General features: G+C 45.1%; 1 protein-coding gene across 2 annotated transcripts in view; it reads right to left on the bottom strand.

Moving 5' to 3' along the window:
* The window catches only part of RNASEH2B (ribonuclease H2 subunit B), a 67,317-nt gene extending 61,857 nt beyond the window's left edge, over window positions 1–5,460 (bottom strand). For both annotated transcript variants that reach the window (XM_058670811.1, XM_058670810.1), the window contains exon 1: window positions 5,237–5,460. In XM_058670811.1, coding sequence (XP_058526794.1) covers window positions 5,237–5,300 — 64 coding nt within the window. In that variant the 5' untranslated portion in view covers window positions 5,301–5,460. The remainder of the gene's footprint in view (window positions 1–5,236) is intronic.
* Window positions 5,461–27,966: the final 22,506 nt, after the last annotated feature.

The following is a 27,966-nucleotide window of genomic DNA, read 5'->3' as shown; positions in this document are numbered from 1 at the left end:
TAGCTGCTAGGTCACGCTGCTGGGCCCAATTTTTAAAAGTTCTTGAAGAAAACAGTGGGAGAAAAATGTGGAAATGCAGAATTAACTAGTACACAGCAGATTTTAAAAGATAGCACTAAAAAAGCATAAAGCAATGAGAGAGGGAAGAGGCACTTAGCTTAGTGGCTTGCTCACTAATATCTCATATAGGAGTCCATGGGCTCGATTCCCAGCTCCAACTCACAGCTCCAGCTTCCTGCTGTTGCATACCCTGGGAGGCAGCCTAGGAGGACTCAAACACTTGGTTCCCCTGCCACTCACAGAGGACACCCCGATTGACCGCCCAGCTCCTGACGCTAGTCAACTCAGTCTTGGCTGCCGTAGGCACTCAGGGAGTGAACCAACAGACAGGAGCTGTTCCTCTCTATACTTCTCACACAATACTAAAAACCATGTGCCAGCCCCCAAGGTAAAGGCTGAAAAAATGTCTTTTTTATTAGGGTAACTGAAAAGTCAATAAAGTCTGTAATAGCTTTTTATTTGCTATACACTTCACATGTTGACCAATGTTCCCCCTCACCCCCAGAGAAGAATTGTTTTGGGACTTCTAAAAAGTTCCCTGGATCACACAGGTAACAATACTGATAGGAATTTTCTCTGTTATTAAGTTGAAAACTACTGGTTCCTTTTATATTGATTTTTTAAAATTTTTATTAATATTTTGCATTATGTGACAGTTTCACAGGCTCTGGGAACCCCCCCACCCCTCCCCCTCCCCTCCCCCCTGGTGGATTCCTCCACCTTGATGCAGCATTACAGTTCAAATTCAATCAAGATTCTTTCCTTGCAAACATATACTAAGCATGGAGTCCAGCTACTTATTGTCCAGATGGGTTGAACAGTTTCTTGGGGAGACCATTTCTGGTTTAAACCTTAAAATACAATATGGTTCTACAGTGTGCATTCACACCATGTTTTCACATCCATCTCTTGCTTGCCATCGGGAAAGACAATCCTGCCATGACAAACCAACATGATCACAGGATGTCCCATCAGAAGGGGCCTTCAATGAGCATCCCAACCGGCTAAGGCAGGCAGCACTTGGGCTTGTTACTCGCCTTGGGGAGCAAGGCACAGTCTGCCTCCCAGCAACTGGCCAGTACTGTTGCTACCTCTGGGGAAATATGTAACGAATACAACCCTTCTGAAAATACTTTAAGTTTTATTTACTTATTTGAAAGTCAGAATGAGAGAGATCTTCTATCTACAAGTTCACAACCCATATGAGCGCAATGGCTGGGGCTGGACCAGGCTGAAACGAGGACCCAGGAGTTCCATGTAGGGCCTTGCACCTGGATGGCAGGGACCAAAGCGCTTGAGCCATCCTCTGCTGCTTTTGCAGGCACTTTATGGGGAAGCTGGAGCAAAGAGGAGCAGCCTGGACTGGAACTGGCACACATGTGGCACACATGTGGGATGCCGGCAACACAGGCAGCAACTTAACTTAGTGCTCCACAACACCGATTTCCAAAGACACAGTTTTTAATGTGTACTGTCACAAACCAAAAGGAATAACTTGGCTGGAAAACATAATTGAAAATTCAGTGCAGGACCCAGCATAGTGGTATAGCAGCTAAAGTCCTCACCTTGAACACGCCTGGATCCCATATGGGCACCAGTTCTAATCCCAGCAGCTCCACTTCCCATCCAGCTCCCTGCTTGTGGCTTGGGAAAGCAGTCAAGGACGACCCAAAGCCTTGGAATCCTGAACCCACGTGGAAGACCCGGAAGAGCTCCTGTCTCCTGGCTTCTGATCGGCACAGCTCCAACCACTGTGGTCACTTGGGGAGTGAATCATTGGATGGAAGATCTTCCTCTCTGTCTCTCCTCTTCTCTGCATATCTGCCTTTGCAATAAAAATAAATCAGTTTTTTTAAAAAAAAGAGTGAAAATTCAGTGCAAAGGCCTGTGTGATCTGGAGACTGGAGAAACGGGGGGGCTGATGTTTTAATCAGACTACATGGGCACAAACAAGTCTTTATACCAATTTCCTGAAATCATTTTTATTTTTCACCTCAGAAGACATGTATAGTTTCTTAATATTTTTGTATTTCATTGGAGCTAAATCCTATGAATGATTATCATCCAGGGGCAATGAATTCCGCCGTCTATCCCATGCCCACCGGATCAATGGGCCTCTCTTACACCATGCTCCATCTTCACTGAGTGGAACTGACAAATATACAGAACCTGGGCTGCAGAACATTGCAGATATTATCGTAACACGTACTGTTATAGCAGCAAGGAGCAATGGTCCAAACCCAGAGACGCTTACAGGCTTGCACGCTAACAAACACCGCAAACAGGCTAGAGTTACCAAGACGCTTTAGAGAGGCAGCTGAGACCAGCCCAAAGTCAAGGACTGACTGACTGCTGAAACAGGTAGTTCTGTCTCCACCTGCCTATGAAAATCAAGGTCCTGCAACTAAAGACCCCACAAGCATCCCTTCCAAGTTCCAGCTTTTGTTTATCTGCAGTGTTCAGTTTCTCCAAATAAATGCACACTAGAGGCACACAGACCTAAATCCAACTTTTAAATACATCCTTCAAGACATGACAGTGCTGTGGTAAGCAACTTTTCACGTGATGTGAACTAAATGTGGGCTACAAATATCATCACATGGTTCGGAGGGTTTTGCATTTGTTTCCTGGGTAAATCCCTTTAAAGTTCTGCTGCTCTGTTGGCCAACGTACTGACTTTCCAGGACCCAGAGAGAGTTCTTCAGACCCAGCAATTTTCTAAAACTGAGTACAGGCTGCTGCCACCACACAAGAGGGACTTCAACAAGTTCATAGTACTAAACAAGTTTATTGCAAAGTATTCTGTGAAAATGCATGGATTCCAAAAAACGTTTATACCAAACAAAACTTATCTTTTAATTTCATATCCCCACAAACTTACAAAGTACCCATGCATGTTTTCAAAGCTTTAAGGAAACTGTTCTTGTTTATGAAGGGCCTAACTTCACCATGGCCATGGCGTTCTCTTGGTCCAGGGCAGCCAGTCTCCAGCCAATGCATGCCTTACTAAGTGGGCTGACTTCCCCTCTGCAGGAACAACAGTACATCTGTGACAATGGGCCTTGGAAATCCTGGCCAAGTACTTGCAGAGCCAAACCTGTGTCTGGCCATGTCCTCATCCCACACTAGCTCCTGAGAGCTGATCCACACTCCAGTGGGGTTCCTGGGGACAGTGTTGGACTGGGGTCCAACAGCAGCAGTGGCAACCGCTGGGATCTGATCAGTAATGCACATCCCCTGGTCCCTGCTCAGGATCTCCTGGAGGCCACTCAGTGGCCCCATAACCCACCCTAACTGGGAGAACCACAGCAGGGCTTCCATAGCCACCAACCTCCTCCTGCACCCTCACAGCCTGTAGGTGGCGGTAAAGGCCGGCTTAAGAATTACAAGGACAGAGGCTCTAGTTTGCAGGATTGCAAAGCTCGCTCTGCCAGAGGCCAGCAGCAATCATTCTATCAGCTCTTTCTTAGCCTCTGAGAGCCACCACCCTCTCCGCTGCACACAGTATTTTTATAGGTCACAACCCAGCAGTTGATACACAAAATCTATTACACTCAGGGACCCAATGAATGCTTCATTCTTTTGAGGATTTTTGTGCTGATTACGGAGAGGACACTTTAATGGAGATCAGAACAATACAAGAAACTGAACAAACAGCAGCTGTTTTGGATATCTGAATGATAACAGCAATACTTGATTCTCACACATTGGCTAGTTTTTCAGCATTCTGATAAGGTCGCTGTACTGGGGTGACCAAAGCCAGAAGAGAGAACGTTGAGGAGGCAAAGCCTTTTTTTTGCTAAACTCTGCCCAAACCTGAATTGTGCATTAGGCATTTCACCATGGAAACCGCCCTGCCATTCCCATTCCATCTTCCCACCAACCTGTCCAGGTCCTACACTGCTGGTGAAAACCCACCTGGCTATTACCCAACAGCATAGAAGCACCCAGACTCAGCCATCCCACTTTAGGAAACAGAAAAATGAGTGCCTGTGTCTGCCAGGAACCTCAGAAAACTGTGTTCTACCAAGTCTATTGCACAGCAGTTATCTGTGGAACTCATCCACAGGCTCACCCCCAGAGTGGAGACCCACGTTAGGGACAGCCACATAACAGAACAAAAGCAGCGGGGGAAACCCCAACCAGCCACCCAACCCAACCACTGCTGCAAGCCAAGGCCAGGTACAGACAGGTACACTCTGAACCAAGCACGCACAACCACAGCTGGGGATGTGGGCCAGCCTAAAGGTTCCTGGAGGATTCCCAAGAGCAGGCATGAGGAACAGCTCAGAAAGTTCTGGATCAGTGGGGAACCTCACATTCAAAATTCATACCCTTTCCACAGAGGACGGAGAGTTAAAGACTTGAGCAAAAGACACTCCACAGACACAGGCATTTCCAAGACCTATCAGGTTCCTATGATACCACAGGGATACCAGTGTCAGAGTGTGTTGGCTGCAAAGCCACGCGACCCCCAGGATCTCAGATTAAACAAACACAATGCGCACGGGGTTGTTCTTCCCACTGCTGCACCCTCAAAAGGATCCTCCCTAAGAGGGCCAAACCTTGCTGTTCTAGATTCCCGATTCCTATCCGGACACTTTGAGAACCCTCCTTCTGTGGCCCTGGCTGCTCACCATCCCCAAACCCCAGTAGTCAGGAGGTAAGGCCTAGCTCTGGCCAACCAGAAATAACTCTGGATCACTCCTAGCTAAGCTGAGCCTCCAGCTGCCCTCCTGCCTGGCCACCCCAAGCCGGTCCCAGGATGCAGTCTCCAAAGCCAGGCTAGGCCACCTTGGATCCTTGAAGGCACCTAATGGATCCCTGACGCTGGGCGGGCTGCCTGGTGGAGCGATTCAGAGTTAACCCCAGGGCGGACACCGAACACCTGAGACCCGGCACCCACAGGGCCCTGAAGCTGCAGAAGGGCGCTCGCTCCCTCTCTGCGCTTCTTCCGGGTCTGCACACTGCGCCTGGCCGGCCAGAGGCCGCGTGGGACCGTGATGCAGAGCCCGGCATCTCGGGAGGAAGCCAGTCCAGGGCCGGGGCGGCGCGGCGGGCAGGCCTGGAAGCGCTCACGGCGGCGGCACCGGGAGCGCCGCACCGGCGAGCCCGCCCTCACGCAGCCGCGGGCCGGGCCCAGCGCGCCGCCGCTGCGCGCGGGGGGCGTGTTTACCTGGGATCAAGAACACGTGCTGCCGGGCGCCCGCCGCGTCCCCGCCGTCCACGCCCGCGGCCATGGCTGCGCGCGTCTTCCCAAGCCCGGCACCCGCAGGCGGCAGCTCGGCACCTGAGCGCGCGCCGAAAATGGCGGGAGGAGAGGCTGTTCCGGGCGGCGGCGCGCGCCGGGCCCGAAGGCGGCAGGGCCGGGCCGCGGCGTTTCCGGGAGAGTTGAGCGCCGGGCCGACCGAGCAGGAGCCCCAGCCGTGCCACGGGAGCTCGCCTCCGCTCCTCCGCCGGGGCTGGGCGCTCACCGTGCCACTCAGCCGGTAAAACGGGACTTCTGCTTTGTCTGTACTGAGGAAACATAGCAAACTGCTGAGTCTGCGACTGACCGAAATGTTCAAAGTGCTCCATTATGCTTGTTTGGGGATTCCTCAAACTGGCCTTGAGCAAGCCAGCCTCACTTGGGCAGTAACCTGGCCCTCCCTGGTGAGTTGGCCGGTCTCAGTTTATTGTAGTAAAATGCAAAGGAGCATGAATAATAACTGAGGGCTTCGGTTTAATTAATGAAGCACTGAAGGACAGATACCGTGTGTTGTCTCTGATGTAAGACAACCATCATGCAAAATACAAAACAGACATATAGGTGAGCACATATAAGCACATATTCTCATAAATGAACTGTATAATGGAGACTAGTGTACCGGAAAGTGAAGATACATTGCAGTAAGCATCCCTATTGTGAAATAAAAGGAGGACTTCAAATGAAACAGTTGAGTATCCTTGTCACTGTGACACTACATTTGGTACCTTGGTCTATACCTACAATGCCAGGTTACGCTTCAGTAAAATAAACTACAGACTGTTAGTCAAGGACTACACAACACTGTGATACTATGGGGGGAATGAAGGGAAGGGAGGAATCCCTACAGCTACAAAACTCTCATGGAAAACAACAATAGAATTCTTTTTTTAAAAAAAGAAGCAGACATCTCTCAATATTTTCCATTTGACAAAAGCTTTACTTTCGTAAAGTCAAGCCATGGCTGTAGGTAAGGAGAGCGAGCCCTAAGGACAGCCTTTGTCACACCCAGATCCTAAAGTCACTTAGACAAGGCCCCTAGCTTTTTGTCATTGTGACATGTCAGTGGCATTGTACTGACATTCTTAACAGATTGGTGTGTGTTCCACCTGCCAGCAGTCCTCAGAGCAGCTTAACCCTCACCACCTAATAAGTACACAACAAAGAATACAAAATATGATTGTATTGTAGAGAGTTCTTTGCAATATGAAAATTAAGACACCTTAAAGGCAATGTTTAAAAATTTAGTGTGATGAAGTGAAGTGGGGGAGGTTAAGCTTTTGAAAAAAACTGTTCATTGAAAAAGTAAAGAAAAACGTGGTTTTTAAGATGAAAAAGAAATATATTTTAAAGTATGTCTCTTTCTTACTCAGATCTCCGACAGATTATTGATAATTTGTACTTTGAGACTTCACATGCAAATACAAGTTCATGATATTTGGTAGGACTTTTTTTTTGAAGTGAGAGAAGGATATGCATAATTCCTATGACCTTTGCTTTCCTTTTTTTAAGCTTGTGAACAGATACTTTTTACAGTGGTAGATCTTTCCCAGTCTGCTGCAAAGCTTGTTGATGTCAAGCCTGATTCCCAAATGGGGGGACGTAAATGTCACTGAGGTTGACCACAGAACACACCCAGTGGAGAAGAGGCCCTTTTGCTTTGGGAAGGGTGCCCTGTGCCAGTTCTGGGGCAGGCATTAGGTCTCAGACTGTGCTGTGGAAAGAGCTCTGCTGCACAGGCCCCATCCCCAGAGACAACATGGCCTTTGACCAACAGCTAGAAGAGAAGCCTGCCCTGCAGTTCCTGCAGTTACACAAACTGTTTTCATAGTCCTCCTCTCCTTTCCGGTCCTTGGCTATATGAATACATACTTTATGCAGTTGTTTTCACAGTGTAAAGACAATTTTGCCTGCCATAAAGATGCTCCCCATGGTTTCTAGAGCTGTCATTCCTGGAGGCATGTTATTTCACATGGCTAATGTACCAGGGTTACTTAACCATTCCCTAGTGTGCAATATTTAGGCTACTCAGAACTGTTATAAATAATGCTACAATGTATACTTATATATGGACCATGCAGCAGAATTGAAGCAATAAACCATATGTGCATATAGCACACGGATACTTTTTATTAAAAGAAGAAAATCACGTACAGGAAATACTTAATAGCACAGTACCATGTAGTTAAGTGAAAAGCATGCATAAAATACTGTTGTGGTTCACATGGCTCTGTGCATTTAGTTTTTTTTTTTTTTTGACATTTATTTATTTTTATTGGAAAGGCAGATATACAAAGAGGAGATACAAAGATCTTCCATCCACTGGTTCTCTCCCCAAGTGGCTGCAACGGCCAGAGCTAAGCCAATCCGGAACTTCTTCCAGGTCTCCCACACTGGTGCAGGGCCTCAAGACTTTGGGCTGTCCTCCACTGCTTTCTCAAGCCACAGGCAAGGAGACTGGTGGGAAGCGGGGCTACCGAGATTAGAACCGGCAACCATATGGGATCCCAGCGTATACAAGGCAAAGACTTTAGCCACTAGGCCAACACATTGGGCCCACTCCATGCATTTTTAAGAGCACATATCAAGCACATTAAAAAAAATGGGTTCTTTAAAATGGACATGGGTGGTAGAATGAATAGTAAGGGAATGGGAAACAGGAGAAACCATGTAACAGTGAGCTCCCGGGGGCAGTAGTCAGCATGACCTATGAAGAACAATGAACTCTTCCACCTCTTGGCTGCAGCTTCCTGGATCCCTTGCTATGGTTTTAATGTGCTCCCTAAAAAGCATGTGTGGGAAACTTCATTTCTGATGCAACTAGGTTGGGAGGCAGAACCTAATGGGAGATCTTTAGACCCTAAGAGCCATGCTGATAAGTGGATTTATGATGATTATTTTTTTTTTTTTATTGTTGTTGACAATCTTTACATAGTTAACTATAGTTGAAGGAAAATCAAGAAAGAGAAGGAAAAAAAAAAAAAGGTTCAGGGGGATAGGGAGGTGGGCAATGCTATTATGTCCATATTGTTTCCATCATGTATCTGAGGTAAAAGGGGATATTGAGGGAGAAGCCCCACCCGGTTTCCCGCCCACCCCAAGTCCCGGATGTGGGGCATGCTCTGAGATATGTGCTCAAGTGGAGTTAATAGTTCTCCAGTTATGAGTCACTGCCAGTTTCGCTCGATGAGGTGGTCCACTGATTGATATGGTCCATCATGAAGTCTCCATTTGTCCCATATTTCGCTGCCAACATGTAGCTGAGATGAATGATTGTCCTATTCTGTCTTCTGTCTTTTCTTGGTTAGAATTCTGAGTCCAGCAGTTCAAGTGGGGAGATCTCCAAAGATACTCTGAGGTATTCCCAGACCAGATTCTTGTATGTTCTAGCAAGCACAGGGCCCGGCACATCCATCACCCTGATCAGCTGGTGGTTGCAATTGCTGTATTGGTTCTGTTTTCAGTCCCGAGTTGCACTGGAACCAATGGGTGTTGCAGTCCAGTCTGGTTCGGCCCTTACATCAACCAGTGGGAGCTGCAGCCTAGTCGGGGCGACCCACAATAACCCCCACCAAGCCTGCCCCCTACCCTGGTTTGCCAATTTGTGTAGCAGAAGACCAGTCTGTCCCCCATCCCATTTGGCTCTGGTACTTGTCAATGGGTATTAAAGCTTAGTTCTATCTAATCGACTCAACCATCCAGCCCTCACAGATGTTGTTGAGTGCCTCTGTCTAGCCATCCCAGCCCCCGTCCTAGTTTTCATGCCCTCCCACGGGAATAGTGACCCAAGAAGGGGGAACCCACTTTTTCCCTCCCAGGTCTCTCTGTCCCGGTTTATGCACTCTTTAGGTGGTCCTGTGATTTGACTCGACAGAATTAGTCCCCAGTGCCAGCTTCTGCCAGCTGATGCTGTGGCCCTGATCTTGTCCACATGCAGCGCACAGGTGTTGTAGCCTTGCTTCTGTCTCTATCCCAGCCAACACTCTCCAGTGGGAGTGGTTGTCCAGCGAGGGGACCAGCCCCTTAACCCCCCCGCCAGCTCTGCCCCTCCCTTCCTGGATCTCACGTGTGCTGGATGGGTGCTGCATTCATATCCAGTACAGGCAACCACACCCTGGCGTTCCAGAATGTGTACTGGTTTTGTCGCAACCAAACCCGGCCCATTCCACACTCTGTTCTGGTGATCGGATTTGCCAGAGGATGACATGAACTGATTCAGCCTGGCCTGCTCCTGACCCATGCCGAGTGCATGCCAGTGGGAAACTTTCCATGGCCTATTCTGGGCTGTTTCCAATCATGCTTCTCGCGCTTACCTGCAGGGACTGTGTCCTGCCAGAGGAGTTGCCCAGGCTCCTCCATCAGAACCCCTCCCAATGCCAGATTTTGCGCTTGCCAGGGGGTTCTTGAGCCAACCCTACTCAGTTCACCTCCTGTCCTAGCAGGAACAGTGGCTTTTCCTGGCTGGCTTTCACCCCATTCTGACTCTTGTTGTTGGATGTTTCAGCCCAGCCATGGCTCGTCCATACCCACATACAGCTCACACATGGCTCAGAAGGGGATTGAGACCCAGCCTAGTCAGTCCCACATCTACCCTGTTTCTCCATAACACCAGATGGTGCTGGGATCTGAACCGGCCTGGTGCATCCAATCCCAGCCCACACTAGTGCCTCGGGTGACTGCAACTGTTTCCTAGATAGAATGCAGCCCCCATTCCAGCAAATACACCCCTTGGTGGGAACCTCATCCCAGCTGTGGCATCCCAGATTGGGACCGTTCCTAGCTGTAAATCACGCACCTGCACGTGGTTGCTCCGAGGACCATTAGGTGCCAGCCTGCTACACAAGCCGGAGCTTATCTTTTACTTGATAGGTGTTCAAAGCTCAGCATTATTAAGGGATTGGAAGTTCTTCAAAGGAAGAGTTACTGGCATTGGGAATCTTTAGGATTCACTCAGATCCCAGAAACAGTGGGGTCACTCTAGAGCTATCTCAGCAGCGATTCAGATGTCCAATACCCCAGAGCTCCCCGGCCGGGCGGCCAGCAGGCACAGCCTGGCGCCAAATGGCACACTGGCCGCCCGGGCCCAGCCCGCCATGAGCCATGGGCACATGGCGGACTGGGTTCGGGATCCGAGCTAGACGTCCTCTCCCGCAGCCCTCGGCTCGCCTCTGGCAGCCGGAGGTTAAATCCTGCAGGCCCGAGGTTGCGCCCCTCCCCAATCCCGTTCACCCACCACCCAATGAGGGTGTTGGGTGGGTCCCGGACATGCCCAGTCACGGAGGCCTCCCCCCTCGGCGTACTCACCCCAGAAGGAAGCAGGCCGCACCCAGGCATGTCCGGGCCCAGCCCGCCATGAGCCATGGGCACATGGCGGACTGGGTTCGGGATCCGAGCTAGACGTCCTCTCCCGCAGCCCTCGGCTCGCCTCTGGCAGCCGGAGGTTAAATCCTGCAGGCCCGAGGTTGCGCCCCTCCCCAATCCCGTTCACCCACCACCCAATGAGGGTGTTGGGTGGGTCCCGGACATGCCCAGTCACGGAGGCCTCCCCCCTCGGCGTACTCACCCCAGAAGGAAGCAGGCCGCACCCAGGCATGTCCGGGCCCAGCCCGCCATGAGCCATGGGCACATGGCGGACTGGGTTCGGGATCCGAGCTAGACGTCCTCTCCCGCAGCCCTCGGCTCGCCTCTGGCAGCCGGAGGTTAAATCCTGCAGGCCCGAGGTTGCGCCCCTCCCCAATCCCGTTCACCCACCACCCAATGAGGGTGTTGGGTGGGTCCCGGACATGCCCAGTCACGGAGGCCTCCCCCCTCGGCGTACTCACCCCAGAAGGAAGCAGGCCGCACCCAGGCATGTCCGGGCCCAGCCCGCCATGAGCCATGGGCACATGGCGGACTGGGTTCGGGATCCGAGCTAGACGTCCTCTCCCGCAGCCCTCGGCTCGCCTCTGGCAGCCGGAGGTTAAATCCTGCAGGCCCGAGGTTGCGCCCCTCCCCAATCCCGTTCACCCACCACCCAATGAGGGTGTTGGGTGGGTCCCGGACATGCCCAGTCACGGAGGCCTCCCCCCTCGGCGTACTCACCCCAGAAGGAAGCAGGCCGCACCCAGGCATGTCCGGGCCCAGCCCGCCATGAGCCATGGGCACATGGCGGACTGGGTTCGGGATCCGAGCTAGACGTCCTCTCCCGCAGCCCTCGGCTCGCCTCTGGCAGCCGGAGGTTAAATCCTGCAGGCCCGAGGTTGCGCCCCTCCCCAATCCCGTTCACCCACCACCCAATGAGGGTGTTGGGTGGGTCCCGGACATGCCCAGTCACGGAGGCCTCCCCCCTCGGCGTACTCACCCCAGAAGGAAGCAGGCCGCACCCAGGCATGTCCGGGCCCAGCCCGCCATGAGCCATGGGCACATGGTGGACTGGGTTCGGGATCCGAGCTAGACGTCCTCTCCCGCAGCCCTCGGATTTATGATGATTATTAAAGGACTTGAGGCTATAACCATGTTGTGCCTCTTGACCATGCCAGGATTTGACAGGATGGGGCCCCTGAATCTTGAATTGCCTAAATAGTCCCCCATCTTTTTTTAAGATTTACTTTATTATTTTATTGCAAAGGCCGACATACAGAAAGAAGCAGAAACAGAAAGATCCTCTGTCCACTGGTTCACTTCCCAAGTGGCCGCAACAAATCCAAAGCCAGGAGCCAAGAGTTTCTTCTGGGTGTCCCACATGGGTGCAGGGTTCCAAGGCTTTGGGCCATTCTCTACTGCTCTCACAGGCCTCAAGCAGGGAGATAGATGTGAAATGGAGTAGCTGCGACATGAACCAGTGCCTATATGGGATCCCAGCGGATACAAGATGAGGATTTAGTGACTAGGCTATCACACCCGGCCCAGTAGCTACTATTGTTTTTATAAAACTACATGTGATGCTTATAACTATGTGTAATGCGCATGCGGCCACAGTCATGCTCAGCCTCCAGAAGCAGGAGCCAAACAGATGACTTTTCAATGTGAATTACCTGGTTTCAGGTATTGTGTTACAGCAGCACAAAATGGACATCCCCTTTTCCGATTTAAATATTATCTGAGTAGCTTCTTGAAAGGGTTTGGGGCAGTCGTGCTGTAAGATTGACTCCAATTCCTTGCTTTCCTATAGCCCAAAATGCTGAGCTTTGAACACGTGGTCTTTGCTGGATCCTCCAGCCACAGTTCCCACCACTCCCTTCCTTCCTCACCCCGTTCATTAGGCGCTAGCTGTCATTCTGTCCTGTGTCCCATCCAGCACTTCGCATTGTCTTTCAATGCGGAGACACCCCTGCTGTTTGCCAACCTCTCTCTTCTCTCCTCCCTTTGCCTGCCTGGCATCAGGGCAATCTTTAGTCACCCATCAGAGCTTACCTTGGACTGTGCCTTCTCATTTCTCACACCCTTACAAAGAATAAAGACGAGGCCTCTATTGGCTATCCGAGAAGCCAACTAATGCTCAGAGGGAAGATAACATTTAGTAATTCACTTTTTTCTCTCTCAAAAATTAACAGTGGCTCTCACTGGGTGTTAACCGTGTCAAGCACTGTGCTAGGTCATTGATCTGGATTCCCTCGTTAACTTGGCAGCAGTTTGTAGGGTAGGTGTTATCTTGACCAGTCATACTGTAGAGTAACAGCACAGCATGTAGAGATCAAATCACCTGTGGGGGCACCCGTGGCATGGGGCTGAGCATGAATTCCCAACACTGAGTGCTTAACCTTCCTCCCTCCCAAACGTCCATTTGCCCAGGACAAAACTGTATGAGCACATAGCATATACTCAGAAAAAGCATTTTTCTTTTCTCTAACAGTAAAAGCAAGTGGAATATTCCCAAGACGTGTCAATAAGAACAGATTGTCATATAATACTCCACAAATTACTTGTGATGCTAGTTCCTATCAGTAATAATAATGTATCAAGAGATTAATGGGTTGATCTCCAAAAAGTAAAAAGAAAACAACAACCCCAACTGAGGAGGGATTCACAGAGAACCTTTCAAATGCCAGAAAGAATGGCTGTTCATTTTCTAGCCAAAAATAAACAGGGTGGAACTGGGTAGGACTGGAAGCAGATGGGAATAACTGACCTACAGTGATGTAGTGATGACCAGAACAGAGATCTTAATCTTAGGGCAATGGAAATATCCGTTCATACATTACTAAAAACAAGGATACTTCTTTCAAACAAAATGAAAGTAAAAATTTACATTTCTCATCATTTGTTTAAGGAGAAAAGTTGTTATCCTGGTTTGCAGTCTTGGGACCAAAAACTCATTTGGTAACAGTGGAAAAAGCAACATGGAACTCAAGCATGAGACACGAAGTAAAAGGGTCAGCATTCACATGAGTCAACTGTGCAGCCCAGAGCTCACAGGTCACACTGACCCACTGCTTCTGGGGAGAATGTTCCCTTCCCCTTTCCTAGCCAGCCCAGGCTGAGGTTGAAGTGTACTGGCTGCAAAGGGAGCAGTGTGGCACACAGGTGCACATGAGCTGTGAGATCTGCCAGTTATTGAAGAAGAATGACTCAAGCTGCTGAGATGGGACAAGAACAGTCCCTGACGTCCAGAGCTGGCCCCACTCTCTCAGCAAGACCAGGTTCTTTCCCCCTGAGATGTCAACCACCTCACTGAATAGCAGCCTCAGACAGGACTACCCCTGAGACTGTGATAATGTAAGACCAAGCAAAATCACCGTCTAATTTTGCCAAAAGCATAGGCACAAACAAGAATACTGTACTATCCACAAATACCACTGATTCCATCTCTTCAGGATTGAGACTTCCTTATCAATTACAGCTTCACCCTCACCCTCCCTATGGCTGATGAGTCATTGAACTACCCAGGTATAGGGTTCTTCTAACAGCATCCAATCCAGAATGAACCCCTGCTTCCTCAGACTGCCCGTCAAACTGCTCAACAGAATTCCAAATCCTATATAGCTCCCTTTTCACACTCCAGGGTCTGAGGTTCCCTGGCTGCCGTGAGTAACAAACTGCAGGGGATTTCCTGGACCAACACCTACTGATCATGTGTTTCTATATTTCTATTTGGTTGTCTGAGTGCACACAAATATATGCAGTTGTAAACATTACAATCAGGATCATACAAAAGCAAGGTAGCTACTAAATGTAGGCAATTCAAGCTTCAAAGTGTATTTTGGCTCGGGGAGCTACTGTGATCAAATGAATCAGAAAATTGTAATCACACACGTTGCTGCTTGGCACATCAATCACCATATGTCTCAGGTAATTCCAATAACTTGACATCCTACTTATTCTCAATTTATTTTTATATACACTACTCTTATTTCCTACAGTGCAGTGCTTTTGAAGTATGTTTTTTTTTCAAATTATGCATTCCCCAGCAAGTTAATACACTGGGAAAGGTTGACTACTTTTTATTAAAATATTTATTTTCAAAAGCAGGATACAAACATGTTTAGAGAATATGTCACATCTAAAAATAATAATAAAAATAAAATATTGGTGGTTAAAAATCTAAACATCATAGCCCATAAATCGCTTAATTTGTCTTTAAAAATTGTTCAACGGTGCCCTCATTGTGGCACCAGTGAGTTCAGCCACCTCCTGCAACATTGGCATCCCATAAGAACTCAATTTCAAACTACTGGCTGCTCCACTTGGGATCCAGGTATCTGCTAATGCACCTGGAAAAGCAACAGAAGATGGTCCAACTACTTTGGTCCTTGCCACTCATGTGGAGACTTTGATGGGGTTCCTTGCTCCTGGCTTCCACATGGCCCAACCCCAGCCATTGTGGTCATTTGGAGAGTGAGTCAGCAAATTAAAGATCTCTTTTCCTTTCTCCCTCTCTCTCTGTTACCCTGCCTTTCAAATAAATAAAGTAATAGTTTTTTTTAAATAACATTGCTCTATTATTATTTAATAATAGAAATATTATTACTTTCTGCCTTTACTTTACTCTTTACTTCCTCCTATGTGCCTGAAAACCAATATTCTGACACTCTTGATAAATTCCAATTGCTTTTACCAGTGGTCTCCATATTGAAGATGCTTATGGAGGACACACATACATTTATAAAGCCAAAGCAGTCCATATCTGCTTTCTCTTTATAAGTTACCTATCCTTCAAGTAGTAATAAGATGTTTTACTAACACATTGGAATACACTGTCCAAAAACAGGAACAATAATTGCTAATTATAGTTAGGTCTTGCCAAAGATTGGAAGATTTTTCTGGTAATGTGGAAGTATAACCCAATGTTTTGCTCAACAGGAAAAATGAGTTCTCTTGATTCAGTATGTAAGGAAGAAGTGTTGCAAAATCAACTTCATGTCCACTCTTGCAATTATATTGATCATATAAGACCAACATACTAGGAAATTTAGTCTTCAGTAGTTTATCAAATATTTCAACTCGTTGAGAATGACAGGCTGATTTAATGACAGGCTGTCTTTCAAAATTGGTTGTAAGGTCTTCATTTTCAGCATAAATATCAAATATTCTTTTTGAAACACCATCATCAAAACCTGCAGGCACAGCAAATCAGTCTTGCGTATTTCTTACAAAGATCACCAGAGGTGAAGAATGTGTAACAAGAGCATCCTTTGTCCAGAGTTGGGAAGAAACCAAAGGGTTATTCTTCTAAAAATCTTTTTTATTTTTTATTAGAAAGTCAGAAATACAGAGAGGGGGAGGGACAGAGAGGAAGATCTTCCATCTGTTGATTCATTCCCCAAGTTGCTGACGAGGGCCGGAGCTGTGCTAATCCAGTCAGGAGCCAGGAGCCTCTTCCAGGTCACCTACGTGGGTGCAGGATCCCAAGGCTTTGGGCCGTTCTGCTTTCCCAGTTCACAGGCAGGGAGCTGGATAGGAAATGGGGCCACTGGGACATGAACTGGCACATGTGGGATCCCAGCACATACAAGGCAAGTACTTTAGCTGCTAGGCTACCACGCCAGGCCAATGTGTTATTCTTAAAGATTAAAATATTTGTTCCATAATTTTGGCAATAGTTGACTAAGCTGTAACTAAACTGCCTAAAAATGACAAGTCTATTATGAAAGCAACTATGTTTTATGAGGATAGGAAGTGTCCAGATATATTTCCATTTATTTCAAATGTGGGCTAAGACTAAAAGAAAAAATTAAGAGCAAGCAATGGTGCAATATTTCTGGCTTCAGAGTGACACACTGAATTAGAAGGGAGATCTACTGTTGAGTTTAAGTTCGAATTGCTCAGGCTATCAATACATCTTGGGAGAAAAGAGGTATAAATTTGAGGATAAAATAAAAAGATCAATGATGCTTTGTTTTTCACAAAATTCTAACAGTATGTCAAATAAATAAGCAAAGGTTCAAGCAATGATTATAAGGAATGGCCAAAACTTCAGACATCCCTTGTTGAATTTTTGTGAGTTCTTGGTTTTCTGCTTGCTATTTATGCGAGGTTCACCTATTTGAAGTTGCCTTGCTTTGTTATTTATAAGATCAGATGCATCTTCTGGTAGTCAACATACACTGGTTTTCCTTACACAACTCAAAATGGATTTTGTACCAGTATTTCTAAGAATGATGTATTTAATAATAATTCTTTTAATTCTTCAAAATCAGAAGTTACATCGTACATGCTGCTTATGACATGGTCTCATCAAGCTACCATCCTGGAGCAAGTACACAATAGGGACTTCATGGGGAGACATGCCAGCCTCTTTTTTCCATTATTTTGAAAACTTTCAGGCAGGAAGCCCAGGCCTGCTCCACGTACACAGCCTTCCTGCCCTAGCAGGAATGCCAATGCCGGGGGTCACTTTCCCTGCTAAACTGCATGGATTCAAAAGACAAAGCAACCTCAAGGACCATTATGTTGATCCAGTTGCTTTTTCCCTTGTTTTATGCTGCAGACCAACCAACTTCCCAAGATTCCTTTTCTGATTTCCGTTACTATTTCATTTCCTATGTTGGACAAGTAAGATCAGCAAAGCTGCATATTTTGATGATTCTGCTTAGATTAGTTACATTAGGGCCATAAATTGTAAACAAAAGCTCACTTGAAGCTTTCAGTACACTCCTCTGGGATGGATTCCTGTAAGTTAGTGAAAGCTCTTTTTCCTAATGTCTTCTAGCGCCAGCTGAGCAATGGGCTCTACAACAAGAGCTGCTGCAAAGAAGAGTTGGAAAGTTTTACTGAAAGACAGGAAATGATCTAAAAATGCAATAGCAGCTTTCTGTAAACTTACAGTTGATGTGTGGTGCCTCTCTCTATCTTTCTCCGGGCCAATCTGAATTAATTCAATTTCATTCATTGATACATACTCTATGCCAGACACTGTTCAGTTGCTTAAATCATATCCATAAGCAAAACACACAAAAATGTTTCCTGCCTGGAGTTTACATTTAGAAGAGGCTGGCAGAGAAGCAATACATACAATGAAACAATTCTAAACTGTGACGGTGGCTGGCTAGTACTACGGAGGAAAGCAGTGCACCTGGGATCAGGGTTTATAAGTACAGGAGGGTTGCTATGTTAAAGTGATCCAGGTGAACCTCATACGAAAAGTGACAGTTTCCTGGGAAGAATGGAAGTACTCTGGTGTGAGCATCCAAGGGAGGTGTGCTCCAGGCAGAGGAGTCACCAGACTAGGGCTCCACCATTGCAGCTGGCATGGCAATGTCATGGACAGCAAAAGAGACTGTGGAAGAGCAAGGAGAGAAGGGCAGTGGGGCATGAGGTTGGAGAAGGGTGGTTGTGGCATGACACTGATGGAGGTAAGCTGAGTTCCAGTGTAGAACTGACCAAGGGGGGCAGCAATTGGGTGCAGCAAGTTAAGCCAACACTCTCAATGAAAACATCCCATGGAGTACTGTTTCCAACACTAACTACTCTGCTTCAAATACATTAGCTTCTTGCTAATGTACCAGGGAAAGAAGGGGAAAATGGTCCAAGTACGTGGACCCCTGCCATCCATGTGGGAAACCCCAATGTAGTTCCTGCTACCAGCTTTGGCCTTGCCCATCCCTTGCTTTTACAGCCATTTGGAAAGTCAACCAGTGGATGGAAGATCTCCCTCCATGTTGGTCTCTCCCTTCTGCTATTCTGCCCATCAGCTAAGTAAATAAGTATATCCTAAAAAAGAAAAAAAGAAAAATTACTGAACAACAAATGGTAAGAAAGCATAACAGTGTAACTTACCAGCTTGGATCATTCTGTGGCTAATGCCAAAAGAATAATTACACTTAACACTAAAATCCTGAAACAAACTAAGTATATTTTCAACATATTTTCACCACAGAACCACATACTTCAAGATGACTCAATAATTACATGATTAAAGTTTGTAATCAAGTAATAACTACACACTGTGTTCCATGTACTCCTAATATCTATGGTACTATTCTAGTGAGTTTCTTTAATTTATTCCAACACTGATAAAAGTGAATGAATGGCTTCTACAAGCTTATAATGACTGAAATCTACAGCTAAAAGAATGTGTCTATAAGCAAAATGATCTTCTTGACCACACTTTACCATGAGAATAACATAATCAACTTTACTTTGAACTCTGAGCACACTTGATCTGAAAACCGCATTGAGCTAATGACTCTACATAAGGAACCACGATTAGCTCCATAATCAAATCCAATGTGAGTATAAGATGGCCTGCTTTTCAAGACAGTTACCATTGCATAAACATTTTGTGTAGGCTGGCTCATCACTGAAATGTAAAAAGTGAAATTTGGGTACATTATTTCTGACAGGCAGCTAATATTTATGGTAGCTGGCTAAAGAGATTTTACTTCAAATAAACAAATGTTTAATGTTTCCATAAATACATCAACATGACTCCAATCAGTAAATATGCTAATAGATTTTGCTCATTATCTTCAGAGCAATCTTTAGCTCCATTTGGTTTGGGAAAACACTGCAAATTTTAGATCCATAGCTCACAAATATTTTGAGAGTTTCTGAAAATTCTTGAAGGCTGCTGGCTTTGTGACTATCTGGGGAGAGGAATAGAAGATCCGTCTCTCCTCTCTCCTTATAACTTTGCCTTTCAAGTAAATCAATCAATCTGTTTGAAAGAGAGAGAGAGGAGAAAGCATCATGATTTTAGAGGTATATGAGCACTGGTGCTTTTCTGAGCTGCTAAATTGCCCTTTCGGAATTCAAAAATTCATTTTCAATGAGATTGTAGTTTTAAATATCTTCTGCTGCTGATGTAGAAAGCTCTCAGATACACTGCTGGATGACGTTAGCGCTTCTATCACACTAAAGTTTGCCATCCAACCCCTTGCCTCATAGCAGCTGCAGGTGGATCTTTCTTCAAGGGTGGGAACACGTCTGTGCTGTCAAGGAGGCCACTGACCCACTTTGGCTTTTGAACATTGGAAGGAAACTGAATTTTTCACTTCATTTTTAATTAATTAAAATTTTCACAGTGCTACTGACTTCCATATTGGATAGAAGGATTTAAAAATTATTTTTATTTATTTGAAAGTCAGAGTTACAGAATGACAGAGAGAGAAACAAGAGAGCGCTTTTCCACTCCACAAATGGCCAGAATGGCTAGAACTCGATCAGGCTGAAGTCAGGAGTCAGGAGCATCATCTGGGTCTCCCACCTGTGTTCAGGGTTCCAAACACTTGAAACATCTTCTGCTGTGTTTCCCACACCATTAAGCAGAGACCCAGATTGGAAATGGGGCAGCCAGGAGATAAATTGGTGCCCATGGAGTATGCCATAATCACAGACAGTGGTTTTAACCCATTATGTCATAATGACAATCCCTGGACAGCACAGTTTCAAAACAGAATACAAAGCAAGTTCTCTACTCAGATTCCTTTAGGTGCTTCTAACATTCTTTCAATCCACAGCCAAACAGCCTTCTCTGTCTGACATGCTCAGTCATCACAAGAGGACTCCTGCCTACCACTTCATCACTGCACTCCAACCTCTTAGGACTTCTGTTTCCCCAGTTGGTCGCATCCATCTGCCCTCAAGAAGTTGATACCAATTGTTGCTTCTGTCAGGAAAGTTCTTACCATTTTGAAGCAGTAGTTCCCTGGAGTCCCTCTTCTGACCAATGCTTACTAAGGCACTAAGGTCTGCCACCTGCTGACTGCCAGGATGTGCATTGCCCGGAAGATGGATGAGAAACAGAGCAGCCAGGACTTGAATCAGGCACTCTGATATAGGGTGTGGGTGTTTCAAGCAGTGAGTTAGTCACTGAGCCAAGTGCCCATTCCTGCCATTTATTTCAAAACTGATATCAAATAACAATACACAATACCATGTACCCAACTCATAAAGGAGGGCATGCTGATAAATGCATTTAAAGAGTAGTTACTCACGGTCTGAAACAAACAAACAAAAAAGAGTAGTTACATAGTGCAGACAACTGTTTTCATCAGATGAGGCTCTAGTTCCTGTTGTTACATTAAATTGTGACAAAGGAGCTGGCTTGAGTCACAGCCAGGAGACATTTAGAAGTTAGAAATAACTGTATATCTTTGCAGACACTCAAAATTTTTTATTTCTGAGACGGGAACTTTGTTGACAAAGTAGGTCCTATCCTACTTGGAACTAGAAGACAGTATCCATATCATTGATGTCTTTTGAAACTTCAGGTTTCAGGTTCTGTTTTCCAACTCTGTGTATGAAGAGCATTTTAAATAATCATAATAACAAAAATTTACTTATTTACTTGAAAGACAGAGTGGGAGTGACAGAGAGAGGGAACGAGGTATTCCATCCATTGGTTCACTCCCCAAATGGACTGGACCAAGCTAAAACCAAGCTAAACTCCTTCTGGGTCTCCCGTGTGGGTGGCAGGGGCTCAAGCACTTTGGCCACCTTCTGCTATCTTTCCAGGTGCATTGGTGGGAAGATGGCAAGGACGAGGAACAGCCAGGACTGTAACTGGATATCTGATGTCAGTGACCATGTAACCCACTGTACTGCAGTGCCAGGCCCTAGAGATCTTAGCCAATCTGCTCAGAGGCTTTAGCAAAGTAGAACCTCTGTGGAAGAGAACGAAGCTTAGTTTTCCATCCTCTGCTGCCTCTCCCATTAGGGAACCAGCAGCAACACAGGCATGGGAAGGGCAGAGTTGCAAGGCAGAGCAACACTTGACTTCTACTCCAGTTATTTCTGGGCAACCATTAAAAACAAGCATATGTAGGGGACCTTTGGAACACCACATTGTTCTTGCTATAGCATATGCAATAAGGAAAAGTATCACTGCTTATTTTTTTAAATTTGTCTTTTATCATATTGTTCTATATTCTTAAGGATTTTACCATCTAATCCAAAAAGATTCATACTCCGGAAACAATTAGAAAAAAATAGCACAGCAATTGATACCACAGCAGTGGTTCGAGGACTAAATGCACAGAAGTAGCTGGGCTTCTTGGGAAAAAGGAGAGGGGGCTTATACAAGCCCTGCAGGAGGCATTAAACTTGAGCAATCATGATGTGAGCTAAACATGAGCTAAAACTGAGAGAGGAACCTTCGTGAGTATCAGAGTATACTGCGAAAGGAAAGGTTCTGGGTTACAGCGCAGATGTTTTAGCGCAGGAGGTGATGAAGTGAAATGGTTGAATAATTGGTGGTGTGTGGTCACAGAGTGCTTTGAAAATCAGCCAGGGAATTCTAGGCTGAAGGATAAAGGGGCAAAGAAGTCAGTGTGTGCTTGTGAATAAAGCAGAGACATATTGGAAATCATGTTTCCAAGGCCTATTTGGCAGTCATTTTCCCTGTTAAGTACTTCATACAGATTAGGTGTAAAATGAAAGGTGAACATGCCTTTCTGCCTTTTTGTAAAAAATAGCAACATAAATGGGTTTTGGGGTTAAACAGTCACTGTTAACTATTTTAGAACATGCTTAAGAAATTAGGTACAATGGTACAAATGACAATGTTCATGGCCAACCAGACAACTCATGCTGAATCTAAATTTGGAGTTCAAAACCCTTTTCTAGATTTTAAACATTTTCACAACCATGTTCAATGTTGATGAAACACATTTTTACCCAAATTTGAACATTCCCTATTATACACACGTAACAAAACATTATGGTTACCATGTAATAATGTGTGTGTTTTTAATATATCTTAATCCAAACATATTTTATATATTTTAATAGATTGTAGTTAATATATTTTAATATATAAGCTATATTAATATATTTTAATATAAAAGTAAAAACTAAAAAATTAAATCCTACCCCAAAGGCTTGACTTCTTGTAGGTTTTCACTGCATATAAGCACTAAGAACTATTTATTTCTCAGAAAGCATGTAGAAGGACATTATGATCCTGAAAGGTCAGCAAGCACAGGATTACAACTGATTGGATAATATTTGTATGAGAACAACCGAATGGATACTTTTTGTATAACTGATTGGATATCATTTGTATGAGAACAGTTGAGTGGACAGCATGTGAATGAGAACACTTGGTGGAATATACAAAACAAAACAAAAGGAGTTCCAAACAAAAGTATAGAAACAGTTGCTGAGTTTTGTTGATAAGTTCAATACCTCAATACCTCCTCCCTTATCCCATATGCGCCTTAATGTATAAAGTCCGAGGCCAGTAATAAACTTCGGCTTTCGACCATCAGTCAGGGTCCACACTTGTTATTATCGGCTCCGTGCACCAAGTCTATCGCTGCAGGACAGCGACAGGATAAACTTAAAACTGATTCATACATTTTATTTCACATTTCTGACACAACACTTAGGTAATGTTCATGTACTGGGGAAGGGCAATTAGGATGGAGCAGACAGCTCAACGAGCGGGGCAACAAGCCAAGCACAGAAGTGGCAGCGTGAATCTTGGGCCCCATCCTGTCTCCAGCCAGTAGTTTCCTTAGTGAAGTCATATTCCCATTCTTTACTTCATCTAAAAAGACAAGGAGTAAACTGGCTAAACTAAGAGTTGCTCAACTCAGTCTTCATACGTAAACACACGAGACTGGGTATTTGACACAGTGGTTAAGTTACTGTTTGCGATGGGGGCATCCTTTATCACAGCCCCTGGCTAGAGTCCCAGTTACCACTCTTTTAATCCAGCTTTGTGCCAAGTTGTAGCCTGAGAGGCTGCATATAATGACCAAAGTATTTGGGTTCTGCTATGCATGAGGGACACCTGGATAAATTTCTGGTTTCAACTCAAGCTTTATCATGAGAGTGAACCAGTGGATGGTTCATCTCTGTGTGTGTGTGTGTGTGTGTGTGTGTGTGTATATATATATATATATATATATATATATATATATACACACACACATATATGTGTGTATATACACACACACACATATATATATATATTTCTCTCTCTTCCTCCTTCCTATCTCTCAAATAAAATAAAGGCAAATAAATACTTATTGGAAGTATGTTTACTCATGTATCAGAAACTCCAGCCCCTCATTCTAAGGTATAACAGGGTCTGTTTGGCTGATGGCCACAAAAAAGATTGATGAGAGAATTGTCTTGGAAATAGAATCTGTTCTAAGTCAAGTAGAGCCCACACGAGAGCATACATCACAATTCTCTAATCCTGGAGACTATTGTGTATACTGAATGCAAATTGAGTGAGTTGTCCCTCTTTGTGTCCAGACAACTGATGATGGAATTCTAGGAAAAATGTTGGAGATGTTGTTCATAAAACACTGGAATTAGTTGAATAGCTTCAACCACAAAGAATGAACATCCCCAACTCAAGCTGGTATAATCAACAACAGTGTTTACATACATTACCGGCCTCCAAAGGTAAGCAGTTTTAGTTCCACCCTAAGGGTTGATCTCCTCACATTTGCAGTGAGGTTGCCAGTACAACGAGAGATGCACGATTCCTGGTTTACACTAAAGCAAGAAATACAAGTTCGTCTGCCTATACCCTCTCCGGTTGTGTGTCTACCCCTGGTTTAATCTCTGTCGATGGGAACTTCCAAAGGCTTGAGTTCTAAGCAAGTACCAGCCTGGGTCCTCCTAAAGAATCAAATGTCCTGCAGAAGTGTGGGAAAAAAGTCGGTGTTTGAAAACCAATTGGGTAAAGCACAGATGGACACTTTGCAGGCCATGCACATTTTCCACAACTCCTACCTACGGACTGAGCTGTTGGGAGAAGAAAGCATTTCTTCGTTGATGAAAAAACTTCCCATGAGTCCACTGGAGTCTTAGACTGTTGAGAAGCATGAACATCCAGAACAACTGTGAGAGAGGAGAGAGGACATGTGCTTTTCAAATGAGTACGGCCACCAAAGTGAAGTCTGATACTCCTGACTGATACTCTGCAGTATGAATTGGATTTTTCATTCACGGTTATCGATTAAGGCTGAGGTCATGTGTATCCTTTGGCTGGGGAGGAAGCTGCCTAACCAAAGCTCTGAAACACATGTGAGAACTGGACTCTACAGCAAATGTTAAGCTCAGATTGGGCTTTCAGGTGCGTGAACATTCAGGAAATATATTTGGACAGACCTCTGGAGATGTGGCTGAAACAGAGACATTTTTAGAGGAGTATTTTCCTTTGTGATTCATGCTATGACTACATTCCAAATCATGAATTATACCTATGTCTTGATAGGTGGGTTGGAACCACAGAAAAGATGGCCCAATCTTTACTTCTGCCTGTGGCATCATTTTAGCATTATGCAAGCTTACAAACTCCTGGTCTCCTTTCTACAGTAATTAGGGCGTTCTTGAACAGTTACGAGGAGCTGTGTCTTCTGTGAAAACCCTCATCTCAGAATGAACCCATTTTACTTGTAAACAAGGAGCATGGCAGTGGCCTATTAAATTTCTATGCACACAAGTGTGGTTTTCTTGTAGATAAAATTAAACCTTTGTCTCTATGTCATTATGAGTCTAATGTGTATAATACATTTATGTTTTTTAACTGTGCTTCTGACTCATACTAAACAATCCCTTTTCTACTCCAAAGTAAGGGGGGGGGGGAGATTTAATTTATGTTACATTCCTGTAAGACATTTTAAAGTTAATCGGGCCCTTTGGGCCTAATTTAATTTGTGTAAGATTGCTGTTGATGATCAGAATAACCATTTAAGATTTTTGTTAACAGTCTGTTACGTGGACTTAATGGAAACACTCCAAAAGCACTCTATTCACTTTCTCCTGTCAAATTCAGGTTTCAGAGCCTTCACAGATGTGAGAGTAGACATCATAGGAGAAGGAAATCGAACACAAATTGAAATCAGAAGTGGATTCAAGCTGCCAGTGCTGAGCTTTGGTTAAAAACATCTGTCACATAAAAGCAAACATCCAGAGCCATGGTGTCTTGCAATACTCGTCTCTATTTCTCATATCTTCGGCATTTTCATCATTATATGTTACTGCTCTGTTTGAAATTTTTCCTACAAGTGATTGCTTTTTTAAACAGCATTGATTTCTTGTTATAAAAACACTTAGAAGGTTCTGGTACCAGTACTGTGGAGTGAGAGCTTCCCTAGCAGAGCTGGAATTTTCTCCCTGGTTCATAGAATCTGAAAAGTCAATTGACCGTTGCAGACTTTAATGAAGCGAATGCAGCTCACTTACCCCAGTCAATACCAGAACAAACTAGCTCTTGCTTTTTCCCAGAAGGTGGTTTTTCAGTGCTTCACAATGGATGGTTATTGTTCTTACTTGATGGGTATCAATGACCATGAGGTTACTGCCAAGCTGCCCTTTGGTATGATTAAGCAGCTTTCAGAAGTTTCTCTTGAGTCACTTGCTTAATATTTGTTGTAATTCATACATTGTTTTCCAGATTGAAGATTTTAGTTCTCTCATGACCTTGCCTCATAGCTTTCAGAATGTAACTCCTGTTTGTGTCCCAGGATTTGTGTTTCGACAACCCTTTTGGATCCGGTTTCCTCCTATGGTTTTTCTCTTCCAAGCCCCTTTTCACTTTCCTTGATTTCCTCTCCCCGACCCCCTGATTCTTGGTGAGATGTATGTATTTCGTTCAAAAGTCAAAAGAGTTACAGAGAGACTTCCATCTGCTGGTTCACTCCCCAAACACCCTTAATATCCAGCATTGGGTTAGGCCCAAGCCAGGAACCAGGAGCCAGGAGCTTCATCATGATCTCCACATGGGTGGCAGGGGCTCAAACACCTGGGCCATATGCTGCTGCTTTTCCCAGGCATTAGCAGGAGCTGGATTAAAATTAAAGCAGCCAGGACATGAAGAATCATCCATGAGGGATGCCAGCAACGTAGATGTTGCTTCACTCACTAGAGCACAACACTGGCTTTCCTTTCCCCTCTCTTACTTCCATCTCCTCTACAGTGAAAGTGATCTTTCTGAATCCAGATTAGGTTCCCAATGTTCTCCACAAAAGGATTCAACTATCAAAGCTGAGACTGGGGAGACAAAGGAGTGCTACCACCCAACCTCCTGTTCTGCTCCCAGAGGACACTATCTGCTTCACAAATGGCCAAGGGATGTGGGCTTGGTCTCTCATGAAAGATGCCCAGAGACTTTAGGCAAATATTATGAAAATGCTTGTTTTAAAAGTGCATTTACGGGCTCAGTGCAATAGCTTAGTGGCTAAATCCTCACCTTGTCCGCTCCAGGATCCCTTATGAACACCAGTTTGTGTCCCAACTGCTTCCCATCCATCTCCTTGTTAGTGGCCTGGGAAAGCAGAAGAGAGTGGCTCAAAGCTTTGGGACCCTTAACCTATGTGGCAGACTCAAAAGAAGTTCCTGGCTCCTGGCTTCAGGATCAACTTAGCTGTGGCTGTTATGGCCACTTAGGGAGTGAACCAGTGAATGGAAGATATTTCTCTCTGTCTTTTTTTCCTCTCTGTAGATCTACCTTTCCAATATAAATAAATAAATCTTTTTTAAAAGTGTATTTGCTCAAACAAGTGGGATATAAAGTTTAGAGTGATCCGATTTCTTAATTCAGAAATTTCTAATGCTGCAGTATTTTATGTAATGAATAATTAACAGCAAAGATAGGGATTAAAGAAAAAAATGAATAAAAAAGCTTATGGCTCATTCCACTCTACCCCCATCCTCTTCCTGATGCGCCCTTGTCAGTTACCAGGCTCACCCACTTCCTTATGCTGCCCTTTACAGAAAGTGTAAGATTTCATCAGCTTACATTTACTCTTCATTCAAAACGAAAATTTCTTCTATAGTGAAACTGAGAACAATGTTCAGCATCATGAATGCTGAGATTCAAATAAATCCCCACAATCATATCTTCCCCCACAACTCATTATGTCATTTAAAGTGCTGTCAGGCCTTTGTATGTGTCAAGCATCTTTCCAAAGAATTTTTTAAGGGAGTGTTTATTGCTATAAACCTGACAGAAATGATGCCAGCTCCTTTTCTTCCCTTCTCTGTCTATCCCCTTTCATATACTTTTGCTGAAAACACGAAATCACTGAGATTAAAGTAGAGAGATCCTTTTATGAGATTAAATCTACCAACTGTGGCTCCTGTTTCAAGAATTGTGGTCATGTTGAAGATCTGCCTTACAGCTGCCCTAGGGTACAACGTGCTGTTAGCATCAGGCTGTCTGGGGTAGTGGCAAGGTGGGTGGACATTTATAGCATTTGCCAATTTGTGCGGTGTAAATGCTTCCACCACTGCCAATTTCAAGCTACTAAGCTGATACTGCTGAATCTACAGTTGAAAAC

Source organism: Ochotona princeps, chromosome 12 (genome assembly GCF_030435755.1).
Source record: "Ochotona princeps isolate mOchPri1 chromosome 12, mOchPri1.hap1, whole genome shotgun sequence".
Classification (NCBI taxonomy): Eukaryota; Metazoa; Chordata; class Mammalia; order Lagomorpha; family Ochotonidae; genus Ochotona; species Ochotona princeps.
Note: the sequence above shows the minus strand (reverse complement) of the source record. Positions and strands in the feature narration are given on the sequence as shown.